We start from the raw sequence: 21,766 nt of genomic DNA, 5'->3' as shown, positions 1-21,766 counted from the left end.
AAAAATGTTTGGTACAGCCAAAAAAAAAATACAAACAGACCTATAGATATCTATATAGTTTTATAGTCCCCTAAGTTGAGTCTGTATACCTGTCCCTCTTTCTCTTTTGCTCCCTGGAGTTTTGCTTTAGAACCAATTGCATTTCTTGCATTTTCTGATTCTTTTACTAGAAGGAAATCTCCAGAAAATATAACACAAGATTTCCCTATCATTAATTTTAAATTACAATATCATAATAATTTTGAATTTAATGGGTTGATGTAAATATACAATATAACGAACTCTTGTTACAGATATTTGATCTCAAATTAACTGTCACCAGGGTAAATGTAGGACATGATACATAGGAAAGTACAGGGCTATTTTTATGAAAATGAATTGCCTTAAGCATCTGAATCAGGATGCTTCTGTTGGTATTTCTCGTCTGCATATTTTGACATTAAAATTTAAGAACTAATATAATGAAAACATTCAAATCTTTTGCATCATGATTTGTATATCAAACATCTTAATTTAAATGATGCACCTCTTCCAAGCTGTGAATAAAAAGAAAATACAGCTGCTCACTCTTCCATGGCACCTGATCCCACCTCTGATGTTTTTCAGAGATCGTTGTTTGCTCTGCTCCCGATTTGTATTGTTATAAATAGTTTGAGTTTGATTACTGTTCGCTATCTTCATATTTCATTCACATTATTTTTTTTATCATAGGTTAAAATGAATTGATAGAAAGCAAATTTCCAGTTGTTATGCCCCCGTAATCGAAGATTCGGGGGCATATAGTTTTTGCCCTGTCCGTCCGTATGTCTGTCTGTTTGCAAAAACTTTAACCTTGCCCATAATCTTTGATTGGTTGGAGCTATGGCTTTCATATTTCATATGTGTATTCCTTGTGACAAGACCTTTCTTTGGGTACCATCATATTTGACCTTTTGACCTTGACCTTAGAGTTTGACCCACTTTTGCAAAATTTAATGAGACTTTAACCTTGGCCATAACTTTTGAACAGTTGAAGCTTAGGCTTTCAAACTTCACACGTGTATTTCTTGTGACAAGTCCTTCCTTTGGGTACCAACATCTTTGACTCTTTGACCTTGACCTTGGAGTTTGACCTACTGTTGAAAAAACTCTAATCTTGGCCATAACTTTTGAACAATTTGTGCTAGGTCTTTCATACTTCATATGTGTACTCATTGTGACAATACCTTTCTTTAATACCAACAACTTTGACCTTTTGACCTTGACCTTGGAGTTTGACCTACTTTAATTTTGAAAAATTTTAACCTTGGTCATACCTTTTGAACAATTAGTGCTAGGGTTTTCATACTTCACATGTGTAATCCTTGTGACAAGACCTTCCTTTGGATACCAACAACTTTGACCATTTGACCTTGACCTTGGAGTTTGACCTACTTTTGGAAAACTTTAACCTTAGCCATAACTTTTGAACGGTTGGTGCTAGGGCTTTCATACTTCACATATGTAATTCTTATGACAAGGCCTTCCTTTGGATACTAACAACTTTGACCCTTTTGACCTTGACCTTGGAGTTTGACCTACTTTTGGAAAACTTTAACCTTGGCCATAACTTTTGAATGGTTGGTGCTAGGGCTTTCATACTTTACATATGTAATTCTTATGACAAAGCTTTCCTTTGGAAACCAACAACTTTGACCCTTTGACCTTGGAGTTTGACCTACTTTTGGAAAATTTTAACCTTGGTCATAACTTTTGAACGATTGGTGCTTCGGCTTTTATTTTTCACCTGTGTATTTCTTGGGAGAAGGCCTTTCCTTGGGCACCATTAATTTTGACCATTTGACCTTGACCTTGATGTTTGACATACTTTTGAAAAAACTTTAACCTTTTCCATATCTATTCAATGTTTGTTGCTAGGGCTTTCATATTTCACAGGTATATTCCTAGAGACAAAACCTTACTTAGGGTACCAACACATTTGATTTGCATTTGAGAAAGTTTAACTTTTGCTATAAGTTGCCATACGGGGGCATCAGTGTTTCACAAACACATCTTGTTTTTTAAATACGTTTTGAGAGGTAATGCACTTAGCAATGACGTCGATATACCTTGGGACAGACTATAGTACACCTGCTGCGCTAATTATGCAGTAATTGACGCAGATAAACGACAAGCACTGCATTCCTTGTGAGAAACCCACGTTGGTGCATCATATAAATAGGATGAATATTTATCATTATACGCATTGCACAATTTATTAGTAAACACAAAATATAACGAATTATATGGGATTACTTGATCAGTACATTAATAGTAGCTATACAATGGCAGTACTTGTGGTCGTTCTGAATATATTTATCCAGTCGTGCACCGCTGCTGTGATACTAAACCAATCTCTGACCACTGATAATGTACACCTTCCACCGAGAAATTCCGACATTTTACGACAATTACTAAATCAAGCGACGTTAATACGGATGTCAATGATGAAAGATCTACAGACTCTCCAGAAGGATCATAGAAAACTCGAAAAAGAGAACCAGGCAAGGGAGAGAGAATTCAAAGATCTGACGTTCGAAATTGAAGAATTAAGGAACGAAACAATTTCCCTGAAAAACTTGAATGTAAACTTGACCAATGAAGTCACTGATTTGTTGAATGAAAAAGACAAAACTGAGAAAATTGTAATTGCAAGAGATAGAAGTATAGATGATATGGAGAAAAAAATTGAGGAATTATCCAAAATAAGTTCTTTATCAACCCAAGATGTTATCAACAATATAACAGGTAAATTTATTCAATTTTTATTATTTTGTTTTTTAACAGTTTATTATGTAAACACACAATGACTTTATCGTATGAATAGAGGTCTGTAGTGTCTATTTTGCGTCATCTGTTTTAAAAAATTTCATAGACAGTAGACCATTAAAAAAACAGCATTATCAACAGATGACGCAAAAGATGTTTTATTTTATTTAGTATAATACAACAAAATATCTTTTATGCGATGGTTACTAGAAGATAAAAATTTTCAACAATGGCAAAGAAGAAATTTAATTCTACCATGCATTCCTTAGGGTTAACTTGAAGAAGTATAGTTACAGCAAAATATTCTCTAGTTTGTGTACTTCAAAGAGTTGCATTTTGACTACTTTTTCCTAAAATATTCCCTTTTCGTGATTTTTTTATGCATCTATCATAACAAAAAGTGCATAAAAATAGAAAATTGTGGAATTTATGAATCTCGGGGGTAAAGTAGCAAAGGTATTAAGATTTAGCCGATCGCGCAGGATAAAAATAGAAGAAAACAGATGCTGGGCAGGAGTGCAGGATGAACTTTTCACCGCTGATAATTAGCTCCATGAAGTTTGCTATTTGTTTGTAGATTAAGAACTTGTTTATAAGATGCTGGTTTGGTCAAGAATAAGGGTGTAACCAATCAAAGAGGTTGATGCAAGGGAGCAGAGGTCATGCATCTGCATAAATTACCTACAGGAAATAAAAAGTCAAGATTATGCAAAAAGTTCAACAAGAATTTTAAAGAGCAATTTAAGATAAAAAGAGGATTTAAGGTCGGATAATATTAACTTAAATTCAGAGCAAAATTAAAAGTCATTAGTGCAAATTTTGAAGAAATACTCAAATATGCAGGGGGCATGTACGGGGGTATAAATGTAGCCTAGTGAGACATATCCAGCCGGTGGTCTGCTGGATTTTGTCTCTTTCTGGTTGCATTTATACAGGTTGGGTAATAGCTAGGGCCACTCCCCATAACCTGTGATGCGCTATGGACAGGAAGGGAACATATCCTAGGAAGAGTAGATTCAAACTGGAGTGTCATTTTGAGAAATAAAGGACCATTAATAACCCAACTAACTTGGGTCAATCTGGTCAAGACCAGGGGATTGTAAGAATTGTTCCCCTGTGTCTAAAAACCTCTCACAGGCAAAAAGCGCACAACGATCCCGGAGTTGCCGATCAATTTATCCAGGGACCAGAGAGAAATTCCAAGACCAAAAACAATATATTCGAATTAAACGAAAATCTCCCACATAAACAAACATATTTTTTTATATGAAACATCCGGATTCCATTTATCGGTCTTGTAGAGCAGGCTTTCCCCTCTAAAATCTTTTCCCCCGGAAAACTGACTCTAGAGTAGGATTTCCCCCCGAAAAATATGCTCTAGAGTAGGATTTCCCCCACGGAAAATGACTCTAGAGTAGGATTTCCCCTACGAAAATCCCAAACCAGAGTCAATTTTTCGGGGGGAAAATCCTACTCTGTGTAATAGATATAGATTGGGATTTCCCCCAGCCAATTCTCCCTCCAATAAAATATCATGGCTGTACTTATGTTGGAGGGTGGGCACATTATTAAATGTGTCCCTTCTTCAAAATGGCGACCAATCAGTCATTCTACAATAAATAGACCAATTCAGAGTAAAAAACATGAAAAAAATAATTGTTTCAAATAGCAAAATCAACATCATGATTCTCTAAAGGACCTATCAATGAACTTGAAAACAAAGAATTGTCCACAAATCTGGTATCGTTAACTTCTTACAACAATTTCAAGATACCATTGATTTTAAGGTAATGTTACGGAAGTTAATGCTTGATTAAGCCTTATTAATTTTTAAATAAAGCTGAATTTGACCAACTTTTCGTTTCTGATGTTCAGTAAAGAACGCTCAAGTATGATTCATGAAGTCTCGCATGAATCCGAATTTAAATTAAATTTTCGGGAAAAATATCGTTACGGAAGTTAATCGTTACGGAAGTTAATTCCCAGTAATAAAAGTTAAAATTCTCTTCAATAGTTAAAATCAAAGTTTGTTTTAGGACATTAAACGAAAGTATGAAGCATTTTGCTCCCAAAATAATCAAAAATTTTATACCTTAAATGCAAAAACTTTCCTGAATTACCGTTACGGAAGTTAAATTTTTAAGAGAGACAACTGTTTTTGTCTAATTCATTTTGTTATGTCGAAAATGTAATCGTGTAAAAAAGCTGACTTGCAACTAGAATCGATGATATAAGGTTCCGTGGTCACTTTCAGATAAGTTTCAGTTCTTTTTGAAATCTGCATTCTATGCCTGAAATTTAAAACAAAATCGTTACGGAAGTTAATCGATTTTAAGCGACATGCTTATAAATTCGCATGAAAGGAGATCTATGCATTTCTTTGCGAGAAGTGGTTTGATTTCTTTTTATATAGGATAAAAGACATTTTTTGACATTCATTGCACTCTATTCGGAACGATTTTACGGCTGAAAATTTCATCTTGAAATTTGTGTATAAATGAAGCGACATTAAGATTTGCAGTGGAATACGTTTTTCAACATTACATTATGTTCATATTAAAACTTTAACTGCATATATATCGGTGAATATTTACAAAACCATGTGTGTATTTTAAGTCTTAGAATTGAAATCGACCTTTAAATTTATAATTAAGATATTACAACGGTAAATTTGCAAGCGACATAAAAAAATCTTAATTGGTCATGTTTTTGTAGAATGACTGTAATTCCATTGAAAATATTTTTCCCGTGACTATCCAACCAATTCTTGAAGCGTGAAAATCTTTTTCTTTTCATTTGGTAAAACTGGTTTCGGGGAGGGGGATTACAATGTAATCGCATGTATGAATAATTAACTGTATCCTTGGAAACAAAAAGGAATTTTATTTAAGATGGATTTTTTTTCTGTATTTCAAACTACGTGTACATAATATTGATGTGTAGCTGTCTTTCAAATTTTCTGGTTTTTTAAAAATCCAAAATAGCTACCGTTGCCATGTGACTAAAACTGGGTCATTTATCTCTAAAAATTTGATTTTTTTGCAAAACTTTAAAGAGAGTGTTTGCTTTCTGCTTTCAAATCCAATATTACATCGCTAGAGTCGAGGGGACATACAAATGCTTCTGCTTGCGAAAGCAGTGTTTCTTGTTTTTAGTTTCAAATGTATTTTTTTCTCTTTGAAAACTACTCGATTCCCATACCGGTACTCACAAAATAGTATGCATGTGGAACCTTAGCTGCAGAACTTTAGCGTTACGGTTACATATTTTAGTCTTTGACCATAACGCTACAGATCCCGTAATGCAAATATGGTGCAATTTACGGCGCAAGATTTTCTGCGCACTGTTGGGTAGAATTTCTCCACTTTCCAGCATTGGTCAATCAATTATCTTTCACTCCCTAATTATAGGCATATTTTTTTTAACCAACCTGTATATTTTATCCACCTACTAACCCTTTACAGTGGTCTTTACAGACCAATAAACTCGCTTGTATTGAATTTTCTGCCATCCGACAAAAAATTCAAAACAAGCAAGTTTGGTCTGTAAAGACTACTGTAAAGTGTCGATAAGACCATCTTTAAAAATATGTTTGCTTGCCCTCTCCCGACTGAGAATAAAAAAAATTGGGTAGGTAGTTAGGGACAATTTTTTTTGAATTCAAAAACACTTGCAAATGTGAAGTTGAAATAATTATTAATGTAAATAAAAAAAAAATAATTGTTTCCTTAAAGTCAAACAAAGTTTTGAGTCGGGCCGTTTTTAGTCAGTCGGTCGGGAGAGGGCAACCAAACAATTTTTTGAAGATGGCCTAAACAGCATACCGGTATTCCTAGACTTTGAGAAGTTTTGTGTTAATTAACATGTACATTGCTTGTCAGAAGACTTTTTTTTTTAAAAATACAAACGTTAAAACAATTCATTTTGACTTAAACCTTTGATCAACTTAAGAATACTGTTAGCTGTTAATTTTTCTTATGTCTTTTGAGTGGTAGGGCTTAGAACATATATTACATGTTTATGATCTCATGACAATTCCTTTTCCAACCGAATGCTATACGTATTCCAAACAACTAAGAATAAATGCATTCCCGACCGTTAAGTTTTATGAAAATAAATCGGGATCGGTATACCTAATTGGAGTTGCGTTCTTACAAATTCTAAATTAGGATATATTTAAGGAATAACTGTCTAATTTTTTGGATTCATGATGTGATCAATCGAGTGGCTTGCGTGATAATTTGCATTATGCATAAAATTATCACGCAAGCCAATCGATTGATCATCGTCATGAATCCAAAAAATCTGACAGTTATTCCTTATATTTACATGCTCCTGATACTGCAAATTCCCGTGTAATAGCCCCGCTTCTGTCTCTATTTGTCCCGCCCCGCACGTGATTTTTTTTAACCCCGCCTATCGATGAACCAGTAGATTTATGTAGAAATAAAGTATTTTTACAATTTGTAATTTTATCTCGGACAAAGACATTGGAAATGTAAATATGAATACATAACTGTTTTAAATGATTTTATTTCAAATTAATTGAGGGCCAAGGAAACATATTTCTATTTGTTCATGTTGTTTGCCACATTTTATGATATACACGCGTACTATTCTTCCTAGCTGCAGAACTGTAGCTCTCTGCTTGAGAAAATTCGGCCAGACAAAGCAGAGAGCTACGGATCCAAGCATTGTAAAAACCTTCGATTTACGCCGCCGCTCTTTTGTCGCTCGCTTAGGGTATTATTCACCCCTTCTAATGTTATTGTGATTTTAACAAATTTAAGACACGTGGTGTAGGTTGACCCATTCTAAGGTTATAGGGTAGAACCGGTTTCATAAATAAAATTGGCAGTAAATAGGAAATTGCTTACATAATCTGTTTCTTTTAAAAACATGTCCTATAAAAATGTGTTTCCAGAATTTTCTGCAAGATTTTTAAGATTTTAAACAGAAATGAGTGGGATTTAAAAAATCACAATCGACTTAATTAATCTTCCCTTTTGTGAGAATTTACGGCGAAAGTTGGAGCTTTGCGGGTAATGTCGCGTGAAAAGGACTTAGTGTGAGCTTATCTTACTAAACAAGTAATGCTAAGAAGTATTGAAAAGCGTCTTTGATTCTTCTACAAAGTCATCGGCGCTTTGTTTGAGTCTTAAAATATTCACTCATCAGTCAAACAGGAAAGTTTTTTTTCTTTCACTGTTTTGCTAATAATAATAAAAATTGACCAAGTATCTTTTATTTAAACAGTACATCAAACATTACAATGCAAAGTATTGTAGGACAGTTATATTTTTATTTAAAAGCAAAATTAATTAGCTTGCAATTAAAGAACTTCACTCGACACTCCAATTTTCCTCGGGATGTTTCACATATATCCATATCAGTCTTTCAATAAAAAAAATCAGCAAAAGTAACTTTTCTTCGATGAGACCTTAGCACTTAGTACTGTTATTAGAATAATTTCTGTTTATCCTTCCTCGTGCTTATTTGCATCACTCTCAAAATTTACACTCATCAGTCAAACACGAGATTTCTCTCTTTTTCAATCTTTCATATACCCAAACTAGGCGCTGCATAAAATAATAAACAGCAATGCAAAAAAATTGTCGAAAAATCCTTCGACATATTACTGCATTGTTAATTTAGATTCATACGAAAGAGAACAATAATATAAGAAAATGTGAATGAAAATATTCCAACCAGTCTGTTTTTCAAAACCTTTTTAAAATAAAAATATGTTAGAAAATATGTTAATTTACACCTTATTTTCAATACAATCTTTTGCGCATAACCAAATTAGTCATTCGATTAAAAAAAACAGCAACGCGTAACTTTGCGAAAGTCCTTTGACTTAATTACTGATTGTTAATTTTGATTCATAGCAAAGAAAACAAATATTTAAGAATATGAGACTAAAAGAAATGCTCTCTAGTCTGTTTTTGAAACCTTTTTTTCAAAACAACAAATGAAAAAAAGTGTGTGTATTCAATCAGTTTTTAAATTCAATTAAGAAAAAAAAAATTGACTGAGTCAATTTTGATTGGAGAATTTGGCAGGCATCACATTATGTATCGCATTGTATTGCAGCAGAGTGCAGTATGGTGCAATTATACTTGAATTTGAACAAGTACAATTATTTAACTTGTCAATGTATTAGGAATATTCCCCACCATCCACCCTCCAAAGACAGCTTTTATATACAATTTGTCCTTGTGATTGAATGTTTATTTGGAAATTTGCATAATGTAAGTTTTGTTTCAAAGTTCGATAACTCAAATTATGTCCCTTTGACCAACGTAGACAAAACGATCATTGATTTCTGCTTTATATTATGTAAATGTTTAAGCAATGCTAACGAGTAACAGGCCTGTATACTACATATAAGACGTTAGAGAGAAATTCACAAATGACCATGTGCTAAAGTCAGAGTAAATAACGGTAATGTCTCGTGTAAAGCACGTAGTGTGAGCTTATCTCACTAAACAAGTAATGCTAAGCAGAATTGAAAAGCGTCTTTGATTGTTCTACAAAGTCATCGGCGCTTTGTTTGAGTCTCAAAAATATTCACTCATCAGTCAAACAGGAAAATTTTTTTTTCACTGTTTTGCTAATAATAAAAATTGACCAAGTATCTTTTATTTAAACAGTACATCAAACATTACAATGCAATGTGTTGTAGGACAGTTATATTTTTATTTAAAAGCAAAATTAATTAGCTTGCAATTAAAGAACTTCACTCGACACTCCAATTTTCCTCGGGATGTTTCACATATATCCATATCAGTCTTTCAATAAAAAAAATTAGCAAAAGTAACTGTTCTTCGATGAGACCTTAGCTCTAAGTACTGTTATCAGAATAATTTCTGTTTATCCTTCCTCGTGCTTATTTGCATCACTCTCAAAATTTACACTCATCAGTCAAACACGAGATTTCTCTCTTTTTCAATCTTTCATATACCCAAATTAGGCGTTGCATAAAATAATAAACAGTAATGAAAAAAATTGTCGAAAAATCCTTCAACATATTACTGCATTATTAATTTAGATTCATATGAAAGAGAACAATAATATAAGAAAATGTGAATGAAAATATTCCATTCAGTCTGTTTTTCAAAACCTTTTTAGAATAAAAATATATTAGAAAATATGTTAATTTACACCTTATTTTCAATACCATAATGTAAAACAAAAACTGGACTTCATTTTATTGATTGACATTACATTGTACGCAGTGCAATAAAATGCAGTTAAATTCTTATTATGGTACACAGCATAAATTCTCTTGCAAACAAAAAAAGGAGTGTTCATTTCTTTTGGATCTTTTGCGCATAACCAAACTAGTCATTCGATAAAAAAAAAAAACAGCAATGCGTAACTTTGCGAAAGTCCTTCGGCTTAATTACTGATTGTTAATTTTGATTCTTATCAAAGAAAACAAATATTTAAGAATATGAGACTAAAAGAAATGCTCTCTGTGAATGAAATTATTCCATTCAATCTGTTTTTCAAAACTTTTTCAAATATAAAAATATAATAGAAAATATGTTAATTTACACCTTATTTTCAATACCATAATGTAAAACAAAAACTGGACTTCATTTTATTGATTGACATTGCATTGTAGTGCAGTGCAACAAAATGCAGTTAAATTCTTGTGATGGTAAACAGCATAAATTCTCTTGCAAACAAAAAAAGGAGTGTTCATTTCTTTTGGATCTTTTGCGCATAACCAAACTAGTCATTCGATAAAAAAAAAAAAAAACAGCAACGCGTAACTTTGCGAAAGTCCTTCGGCTTAATTACTGATTGTTAATTTTGATTCATATCAAAGAAAACAAATATTTAAGAATATGAGACTAAAAGAAATGCTCTCTGTGAATGAAATTATTCCATTCAATCTGTTTTTCAAAACTTTTTCAAAAATAAAAATATAATAGAAAATATGTTAATTTACACCTTATTTTCAATACCATAATGTAAAACAAAAACTGGACTTCATTTTATTGATTGACATTGCATTGTAGTGCAGTGCAACAAAATGCAGTTAAATTCTTATTATGGTAAACAGCATAAATTCTCTTGCAAACAAAAAAAGGAGTGTTCATTTCTTTTGGATCTTTTGCACATAACCAAACTAGTCATTCGATTAAAAGAAAACAGCAACGCGTAACTTTGCGAAAGTCCTTCGACTTAATTACTGATTGTTAATTTTGATTCATAGCAAAGAAAACAAATATTTTAGAATATGAGACTAAAAGAAATGCTCTCTAGTCTGTTTTTGAAACCTTTTTTTCAAAACATAAAATGAAAAAAGTGTATGTATTCAATCAGTTTTTAAATTCAATTAAGAAAAAAAAAATGACTGAGTTAATTTTGATTGGAGAATTTGGCAGGCATCACATTATGTATCGCATTGTATTGCAGCAGAGTGCAGTATGGTGCAATTATACTTGAATTTAAACAAGTACAATTATTTAACTTGTCAATGTATTAGGAATATTCCCCACCATCCACCCTCCAAAGACAGCTTTTATATACAATTTGTCCTTGTGATTGAATGTTTATTTGGAAATTTGCATAATGTAAGTTTTGTTTCAAAGTTCGATAACTCAAATTATGTCCCTTTGACCAACGTAGACAAAACGATCATTGATTTCTGCTTTATATTATGTAAATGTTTAAGCAATGCTAACGAGTAACAGGCCTGTATACTACATATAAGACGTTAGAGAGAAATTCACAAATGACCATGTGCTAAAGTCAGAGTAAATAACGGTAATGTCTCGTGTAAAGCACGTAGTGTGAGCTTATCTCACTAAACAAGTAATGCTAAGCAGAATTGAAAAGCATCTTTGATTGTTCTACAAAGTCATCGGCGCTTTGTTTGAGTCTCAAAAATATTCACTCATCAGTCAAACAGGAAAATTTTTTTTTCACTGTTTTGCTAATAATAAAAATTGACCAAGTATCTTTTATTTAAACAGTACATCAAACATTACAATGCAATGTGTTGTAGGACAGTTATATTTTTATTTAAAAGCAAAATTAATTAGCTTGCAATTAAAGAACTTCACTCGACACTCCAATTTTCCTCGGGATGTTTCACATATATCCATATCAGTCTTTCAATAAAAAAAATCAGCAAAAGTAACTGTTCTTCGATGAGACCTTAGCTCTAAGTACTGTTATCAGAATAATTTCTGTTTATCCTTCCTCGTGCTTATTTGCATCACTCTCAAAATTTACACTCATCAGTCAAACACGAGATTTCTCTCTTTTTCAATCTTTCATATACCCAAATTAGGCGTTGCATAAAATAATAAACAGTAATGAAAAAAATTGTCGAAAAATCCTTCGACATATTACTGCATTATTAATTTAGATTCATATGAAAGAGAACAATAATATAAGAAAATGTGAATGAAAATATTCCATTCAGTCTGTTTTTCAAAACCTTTTTAGAATAAAAATATATTAGAAAATATGTTAATTTACACCTTATTTTCAATACCATAATGTAAAACAAAAACTGGACTTCATTTTATTGATTGACATTACATTGTACGCAGTGCAATAAAATGCAGTTAAATTCTTATTATGGTACACAGCATAAATTCTCTTGCAAACAAAAAAAGGAGTGTTCATTTCTTTTGGATCTTTTGTGCATAACCAAACTAGTCATTCGATAAAAAAAAACAGCAACGCGTAACTTTGCGAAAGTCCTTCGGCTTAATTACTGATTGTTAATTTTGATTCATATCAAAGAAACAAATATTTAAGAATATGAGACTAAAAGAAATGCTCTCTGTGAATGAAATTATTCCATTCAATCTGTTTTTCAAAACTTTTTCAAATATAAAAATATAATAGAAAATATGTTAATTTACACCTTATTTTCAATACCATAATGTAAAACAAAAACTGGACTTCATTTTATTGATTGACATTGCATTGTAGTGCAGTGCAACAAAATGCAGTTAAATCCTTATTATGGTAAACAGCATAAATTCTCTTGCAAACAAAAAAAGGAGTGTTCATTTCTTTTGGATCTTTTGCGCATAACCAAACTAGTCATTCGATAAAAAAAAAAAAAAAACAGCAACGCGTAACTTTGCGAAAGTCCTTCGGCTTAATTACTGATTGTTAATTTTGATTCATATCAAAGAAAACAAATATTTAAGAATATGAGACTAAAAGAAATGCTCTCTGTGAATGAAATTATTCCATTCAATCTGTTTTTCAAAACTTTTTCAAAAATAAAAATATAATAGAAAATATGTTAATTTACACCTTATTTTCAATACCATAATGTAAAACAAAAACTGGACTTCATTTTATTGATTGACATTGCATTGTAGTGCAGTGCAACAAAATGCAGTTAAATTCTTATTATGGTAAACAGCATAAATTCTCTTGCAAACAAAAAAAGGAGTGTTCATTTCTTTTGGATCTTTTGCACATAACCAAACTAGTCATTCGATTAAAAGAAAACAGCAACGCGTAACTTTGCGAAAGTCCTTCGACTTAATTACTGATTGTTAATTTTGATTCATAGCAAAGAAAACAAATATTTAAGAATATGAGACTAAAAGAAATGCTCTCTAGTCTGTTTTTGAAACCTTTTTTTCAAAACATAAAATGAAAAAAGTGTATGTATTCAATCAGTTTTTAAATTCAATTAAGAAAAAAAAATGACTGAGTTAATTTTGATTGGAGAATTTGGCAGGCATCACATTATGTATCGCATTGTATTGCAGCAGAGTGCAGTATGGTGCAATTATACTTGAATTTGAACAAGTACAATTATTTAACTTGTCAATGTATTAGGAATATTCCCCACCATCCACCCTCCAAAGACAGCTTTTATATACAATTTGTCCTTGTGATTGAATGTTTATTTGGAAATTTGCATAATGTAAGTTTTGTTTCAAAGTTCGATAACTCAAATTATGTCCCTTTGAACAACGTAGACAAAACGATCATTGATTTCTGCTTTCTGTAAATGTTTAAGCAATGCTAACAAGTAACAGGCCTGTATACTACATATAAGACGTTAGAGAGACATTCATAAATGACCATGTGCTAAAGTCAGAGTAAATAACGGTAGCCTTAGCAGTGTTACTTTTTTTCAAAATCGCCCGATGCACTGGTAGAAAAAAATGTATATGACAAACCTTTGTTTATCTTATATGGTTTTTGTTATTAATGCACACAGAGGATCTTACCACCAACAATTGACCAATCATTGCATGAATAGCAACGTTAACTTGACACCTATATGTTTACATTTCACTTCGAACACGTGGTTCAACTCAATCTACAATGAAGCGCATTGTTGAAGTGGTAAAATTTTTCGTTTGAGTGGAACGTTTATGTGTTTCTTATCGCACGTCAATTAATGCTACAGCAGGGTTCTCCATTATTTTGAATTTAACTGTGGCGCAAAAGTTACGCCATATGCTTATATTTCAGGTCATTTTGCGACCGAATTCGCGAAGGATCCCGAGATAAATTGAAAACACACAGCCTCAATGAATCAATAGTTTAATATACAAATGGCATTAATTATTTGGCAAATTGATAAATAAATTTAATACTAAAAACAATTAAGCATAGTGTAAAACAAAAATTAGGATGTTTCCAAAATATATGCATACCGTGAAAAGACCCCCTAACACATATGTACTGATAAATAAACAAATATTACTATATAGAATATGAAAATAATAGTACCAGTAATAACACTTTTTAAGCATTTAACCCTTTTTTTTTTTTTTTTTTTTAAATATTTTGTTTACAAAAGGTAAATTACATGTAAACACTTAACAGAGTTTACTAAAGGACAGAGAAAATTCTGGTACATGTAGGTCATACAATCACGCTAACATCTATATATTAACAATTATTGGTCTGAAGACTGTAGTAACACTTAAGCAGATTACAAAATTATATGTTAGTGGATCTACTTGTCTTGTTAATTTTTCAACATTACAAAAATACATGATTACGATACACGTACATTGTACGATGTTTGACTCGAAGTGCCAATGCAATTTAAAGAGGCTGGGGGGTTGTGGCCATTTTTAGACTATATTGATCTCCTTTAGAAGAAGAGCTCCATATGAAGATATAGAAAATGATCAAATTTTAAAACTAAAATTTTTGAAATTTTTCTTTGCCAAATGATAGTTGACAGCTTAAGATATCATATCTAAAAAATTAAGTTAAATCTGGTGGTTAATTTGTGGTTAATTTGTAGACACCCCAGCCTCCTTAAGAACGTGGTTATCAGTAGAACTAGTAAAACATGAATTAATTGATATTAAAAATTTCATTTGTAATTATCGTGAAGTGTGAAAAAATGGCTTGTCTCTTTTCATTCATGTGTCCATCGAGATCTGGAAGATAATTGATTGCGCAAGCTGAACAATGGACCTTAATATTAGAGTAAATTAACGGTTAAGCATCAGAAACTGAAAATCGGTACATAATTTGGATGTTCATTTGATATATAATTTTTTATATTTATCTCATTGAATACAATGATCTTGCAGTGGCGCTAAAATTTTGACTTTTGCAGAACTATGGCGCTAGGGAATTTAACCGTGGCGGAGTCGCCACGTTAGACGGCCCATGGAGAACCCTGCTACAGAATGACACGCCTATTTCTTTAGAAATGAGAAAGAAATATTCGTCGTAATGCTTTAGGTAACCCCACTCTCTGCGACTAGTAACACGAATTACACTGAAAAGGAGATTTTATAAAGTTAGAAGAGAGAGTTAGAGACCCCGATTTTGTATATAACGCGTATTGCAACGAACATGATTGTACATAATTATGAATTTATCCTGTTTATTGGAGTTACCACAACACATGTATCGGTCGAACACGTGTTTACTTGGTGTTTATGTATAGACTGTCAATTTGATTGGCTATTATATTTATCGCAGGTATTCAAATGAACCATTTGAGCGTTGTTTTTACTTTCTAAAGAAATAGGCGTGTCATTATATGACAATCAACGTTCTAAAGAAAGCTCAAAACGTTCCATTCAAACGGAGAATTTTACCACTTCAATGCGCTTCATTGTATGATCGATATCAAATGGATTGAAAAAAAAGAAAGAAAAACCAAATTAAAAAAATGTTTATATGAAAAAAAAACAAAGAATAGATACTATGAAAAATGCCACGGGCGTTTGTAATTTGTTGCTCCATTGTTAACTAGAAAATGCATATAAAAAATGTACTCTGTGCTACGTTCAGAACACTAGCGCTTCAAGGTTAAGGAAAACGAGCAGCATCCCTTAAAGGCATTTGAACAGTTAAATGGACAACAAAGTTTTTTTTTTTCATATTACAATACCCGTGATCATCTGTTTTGGTCAGGGAACCCACTGACAATTGTATTCACCGATAGTACAACAAAGGAATGCAGACGAAAATCGCCTTAGTTACAGTAAGACTTTGATAAACCTAGAATTCCACGTTTATTAAACGTGTTACAAATGAAGTGTTTGTAATCGTGAGCATGGAAATAATAGAATAAAAATGGACAGCACGGAAAAGCATGCAAATGCACGGAAAAAATGTCCTATGCGCCTTTTCGATCGCCTTGTTTTTTTAATAAGTGTAAAATTCCTGTAGTATCCGTAGTAACCCACAATGCAATTCAACTCATTCAGATTAAGCTATATTGGTACCCCATTTGCTACATGTACTCTGACGCCAAAAAATATAGTCCCATTTCACATGCAAACATGTTTGTCCAAAAAGAAATTTTAATACATAAGTGCAGAAAATAATGCAATGAAGAATACTTATTGACGTTTGAATGAATGCAAGAGAGATTGAAATACATTTTTACATATATTATTCAGTGGTGAAAAATGAAACGCAAGATAACTATTCTGTTTACCATCTCTCCACGTGCTAGTCACTTCCTAGCCACATTTATTTATCTCATTTCTTTTTTACATACATATTGTATTCTTTGTACAATATACACGATATTTGAACCTCCTGATTTTTTTATCTACATTTTCTTGGCAAGTATATGTTTTTGAAAGACTTTTTTTTTCGCACGACCCCCAACATGGACGTCGGGATGGGAATTTTTTTAAACCGACATTCCAAACCATTAAGGGCTGTTTGGGACCGTTGAAAGGTAAATAAGGTTTCAAGAATAGGAGTAAAATATATGGTTAATTATCGGATACTATTTTAAAGCAGGGGAAAGCATAAAATACAAGAAGTAATGCCCGAAGCGACCGACAAAAAGCGGCGGCGTAAATCGAAGGTTTTTACAATACTTGGATCTGTAGCACTCTGCTTTGTCTGTCCGAATTTTCTCAAGCAGAGAGCTACATTTCGCTACTATTCTTCCGCAATCTTAATATCCGTGAATGTTTTTCTTTGCATAAACTATATGATCCTAGAATGCAAATAAATGAAATGAACACATTGAACTTAAATGTGTTCAATTCTTTTATTTGCATTCTAGGATTATAGTTTGATTTAAGCATTATGTAAGTAATTAATGATGCTATAGCAGTGGATATTTGGGTTCCTTGGAACACTCTACTTTATTTGAAGCTGGAGACGGACGATCGTTTTGCCAATCCTGCAGTTGAATAGATGTATAAACTTTGGAAATATTTAAGTTGGCGTGACAACTTAAAATTTTCTCTGATGAAAACGATTCCTTTGTCAACTAGAAAGATGTGAAATAAAAATGAGAGAGACTTATACATGGAAATATCACTAATGTACATGTATAGCGCTACTAATTCTACTGTCTCGCAGATAAGTAAATAAAGGAAATCATTAAAATGCAGTCTTGGAGGGGATATTATTTAAATATAAAGCGTGTTTGAATGCCTTTCATCATAGAAAATTATTTTTTGATATGCTTTATTTGAACAAAATATTAGAAACACAATTATACACAGATGGTATCCTTTCAGATATCAGATACCAGTTATCTGGTTATCCTGACCTTCTTGTACAAGCAGCATGCGCAGGACATAGCAAGACCCCAGGGCACGTAGCAGCTGTGAGGAGAACGTGTTCGAATGAGGCTCCTTCCTGCGATACAGTTTGTAAATCAGCCACGCCCCAGATGAAAGCTAGAGTGAATGAGGGTTCGAAAGAGTTGAGTATATTCTTACCCATCAGGCATACTTAATTCATGAACCCAACTGATCAGTGCCAAGGCTTCAGCACGAATTCTCTGAGTATTTGAGTAGCTGACAAAGGATTGCACAAATATAAATATAGTTGTTATGAAATTGGAAGTCAAAATAGTTTGTTTTTGAGGATATTTCAGGTTAACATTCCTATCTCAATTTGCTATGCTATCTTTTATCAGCAATTTGATTTGTCAAATCAAATGATGAAGGCTTTTCTAGGTTACTTCTAAATAACTGAAATATGGGCACGTTTTTGGCCCATTAAAACAAAAATATTGGCTTTGTCATGTTGTAAATTTTGAATTTACCGGATGGAAGTAAATATAAAATTTACGAGTTGTCATGTAAATTTTATATTTACTGCCTCCCGGTAAATTCAACATGACAGCATGAAAAAAAAAATAAAATTCTCAAGGAAAGATTATCTTTGAAATAATTTTTGTATGATCTAAATGCTAAAAAGAATATCTATATTTGAGAAAATTGATTTCAAAGTATTGAATTTTAAATAGTAATGTGTACATTTGCGCTTTAAAGTAATCGTTCCTTATTAATGCGCAGATGTTTCCTTCTAAAACAAAAGTTTCCAGACAGTCTGTGAAGTTTTGTGTCAATTTGCAAAAGTTTAGACACATAATTTAAAAAAAAAAAAATCTCTAGCTAAATTGAGCTCGTTAAACATTAGCATACATAAAATTAATCTTTATTTAACTTACTTACTCACATAGTGGATTTTTCCAAGAATATTGCTTTATTGCTGAAACATTTCTGCTCACTGTTACTTTACATGTATATATTTTTTGACAGGGCAACATGTTTTATGTCTTTCCACTTTTATGATGGTGATAAGAAGATTAAACCAGGTGTTGCGGGAAAATTTAATAGGCTCACGTACCGCTACACTCCCGGTGCTTGCTCGGGACAGTATTGCGGTCCGAATTTTTGCTGCTGTAGATATTAATTAACTTTATATCAGAAGAAAAACTGATTGAAATTCTTCGGGACTCCGCCTACGAGACCTGTGTTACATTTTTTATTGGGTTTCGCTGTTGGATTTAATTAGACATGTACATGATAAAAAAAAAGTTGCCGGGTATTCTTTTTAAAAGAAGAAAGGCTTCTCTTATTTGTCAAGTATGCAATATTGTTATATTAAACATTATAGACTGTCAAAGAAAAGTTTGAATTAAGTAAATTTCTATTTATTTTAATCATCTTTGAATATCTCTAAAAGTCAGATACATTTATAAATTTCTAAACATTGCTGTTTTTGCCTCATATTTATCAGATATGTAAATCAGCAAATAAAGGTTTGTGTTTTTAATACGAGGGATGATCCAAAAGTAACTTCACAACTCCTTTAATTAAAAATCGAAAGTTGTCAATAAAATTCATATATATATATATATATATCCCCTTTGCCTTAAAATTTCATTCATTAAAGCAATATTTTTTTTTAAAATACTAAGATAAACACAGCGTTAGGTCTCGTCTATCGCCGCAGTGCAGTACTTTTGGACAACCCACATATGTTGTTTGTAAATGCCATTTTTTCTTTGTACTACATTTTCACTCTTATCAAAGATCGGGACAGTTCAGAAGGACGTTTTTCGCGGGTAAGACAAGAGTTATATGTAACTCACTGTGAAGAACGTAATAGATTGTTTTCCAGGGAGCCCAAGATATATTTTTTTTCAAGTTTGCATGTTTAGTACTTTGAAAAAATACCGGTGATCCAAATGATTTAAAACAAAATTTGGAAAACTACAAAATGTATCCAATTCCAGATGAAGGAGAAATCATTGCACCAGTCCTTGCAAAGGCTTACCATAAATGTATAATCAAATACGAACATTCCTTAAGGAAAACAGGTATCATAAGGAGTTTTAGGATTGCCGCTCTCGTTAACATATCTCTCTCTCTGTTTTTGTTTGATCAAAGATGAACAAAACAATTTCAAAGGTTATCATGGGTATGTGTCTTATAATACTGTAATAAAATGATCCAACGTATCAACAGAACATCGAAATTTAGATTGTGTCATGATGTGGTACTTTTTTTGATGTTATCAATACTTTTTAAATCAGAGTGAAACCTTTGGCAGAATTCGAACGTACTATAACTTTTAGGGGCGGTGCTTAGCCTTACAATAGCTTAGCCTTACAATATTCCTTGCAATGTTCTGTACAATAACTTACAAACTATGAAATTAAACAAAAAAAAAATATTTGTGTTTTTTTTAAATTTCTCTAAACATATACAATATATCCAGAAGCAAAATTCCATGCGCAGATCAAGGATTTTTATCCGGGGAAGGGGGGTGGTAGTTTCGAAACTTTCTCAAAAAAGTATATGCTGACAAAACGTCAGAGATATTCAAGCTGTAGAAAGTAAACTTATAAGTGAAATGAATGTTCTGTACTGACATAAAATGTACATTGTAGACTATTTAGTTTCAACAACTTCTGTTGAGTAAAATACATGTACTAGGAAAAAATACAAATAGTGGCCTTATCACGCAGTTTTTACATACGTGAAAATATGAGAAATATTTTTGAAAATTAATTAACCTTTGCACTTCATATAGAACTTAAAAAATAATTAATCATTCATATGTGTAAAAACAATTTTAATTGTAATTAATTAATTAATTGTAATTTTAATCAAATATTGAATACAAAATGAATTGTATTCAATATTTAATTCAACATACTCTATTCATTTTCAGGAATATCTGATGAAGCATAGTGGCGGAAGTTTCTATTTAACCCGCCCGTTTTAAACTAGCTGAATGTTGGAAATAACTATCCAAATAGACGTATTTAAGGTTCATCGATACTCTGATAAAAGAGATAACTCTTAATGACATAAATGTCTATTATTCCTTTATAAATTTGTTAAGTTGAAGTGTCTTATTCGTCCAATTTTGCCCCGCTATAATTGTGTGTATTTTACTTACAATTTCCTTTGGAAAATCATGAGTCAAAAAAAAAACAACAAACATGTAATATGAGTGAGCAGAGGGTTTATGAACTTAAAGGGTTTTTATCACGTATCTAAATTTCTTAAAAATGAAACTCTATTATATTCTTGAAACATATAATCATCGTTTAATTATGAAATACTGTTGAAAACGGCCGTAATTAGACGATAAAACACCCGTAATATAGGGTCCTCCAAGTAAAAATCTCCACTAATTATGTTCACCAAACGAAGTTGGGGAACATATTGTTTTTACTCTGTTTCTTATTACTGATTCTGTTGTTCCTTTTCCACTATTATCATTATTTTTTTTTCTTACCGATTTTGTGCAGGCGATTTCTCGAGAACGCCTCGATAGATTTTCATGAAACTTTCAGTAATGATGGCAAATCATCTGATCTTACGGCGTTTTTTTTTATTTTGCCGTCGTCACTTCCGGTCGCGAGATACGACCAATTTTCTGTTTTTAAAGTTGCATTTTGTCCGCGAGTGTTCTCAAAAAGGCTTTGAGATTGAGTCTTGAAATTTTCAGGGATGATAGATTGTGACTTGTAAATTTGAATTTGTTGTTTAGTTTTTGTCCCCGTGACGTCCGTTGTCCACCGGAAGTAGATTAAAAAATGCAAATTTTTATCCTTATTCTTTTTTAAATGTTCATGATAGAGTTCATTTGAAGTGTTTTACTTTCTTGTATCAATCGAAATTTCCCAATCAAGATCTTATCAGAAATATAACGGAAGACCTACTCGTTGCTCGCAACGAGATCTCATATAGTTATTCTTCTTCTTCTTCTTCGT

General features: G+C 32.1%; 1 protein-coding gene across 1 annotated transcript; it reads left to right on the top strand.

The window, feature by feature from the left end:
• Nucleotides 1-2,237: 2,237 nt before the first annotated feature.
• LOC133183653 (uncharacterized) lies at nt 2,238-20,214 on the top strand. Its single transcript, XM_061318586.1, has 3 exons — nt 2,238-2,766; nt 17,763-17,949; nt 18,795-20,214. The coding sequence occupies exons 1-3, from the start codon at nt 2,265-2,267 to the stop codon at nt 18,946-18,948; spliced, it is 843 nt and encodes a 280-aa protein (XP_061174570.1). The 5' UTR covers nt 2,238-2,264; the 3' UTR covers nt 18,949-20,214.
• Nucleotides 20,215-21,766: the final 1,552 nt, after the last annotated feature.

Source organism: Saccostrea echinata, unplaced genomic scaffold, assembly GCF_033153115.1.
Source record: "Saccostrea echinata isolate AGI-Se365-2 ecotype Australia unplaced genomic scaffold, CSIRO_AGI_Sech_v1 ptg000009l, whole genome shotgun sequence".
NCBI lineage: Eukaryota > Metazoa > Mollusca > Bivalvia > Ostreida > Ostreidae > Saccostrea > Saccostrea echinata.
This window is presented reverse-complemented; position numbering and strand designations above follow the sequence as displayed.

Excerpts from the sequence above, each read along its gene's own strand:
- LOC133183653 (XM_061318586.1), top strand. The coding sequence starts at position 2,265 with ATGGGATTACTTGATCAGTACATTAATAGTAGCTATACAATGGCAGTA. Across the intron at positions 2,767-17,762 it reads TGTTATCAACAATATAACAG|ATATCAGATACCAGTTATCT; the intron begins GTAAATTTATTC and ends GTATCCTTTCAG. Across the intron at positions 17,950-18,794 it reads GTGAATGAGGGTTCGAAAGA|GGCAACATGTTTTATGTCTT; the intron begins GTTGAGTATATT and ends ATTTTTTGACAG.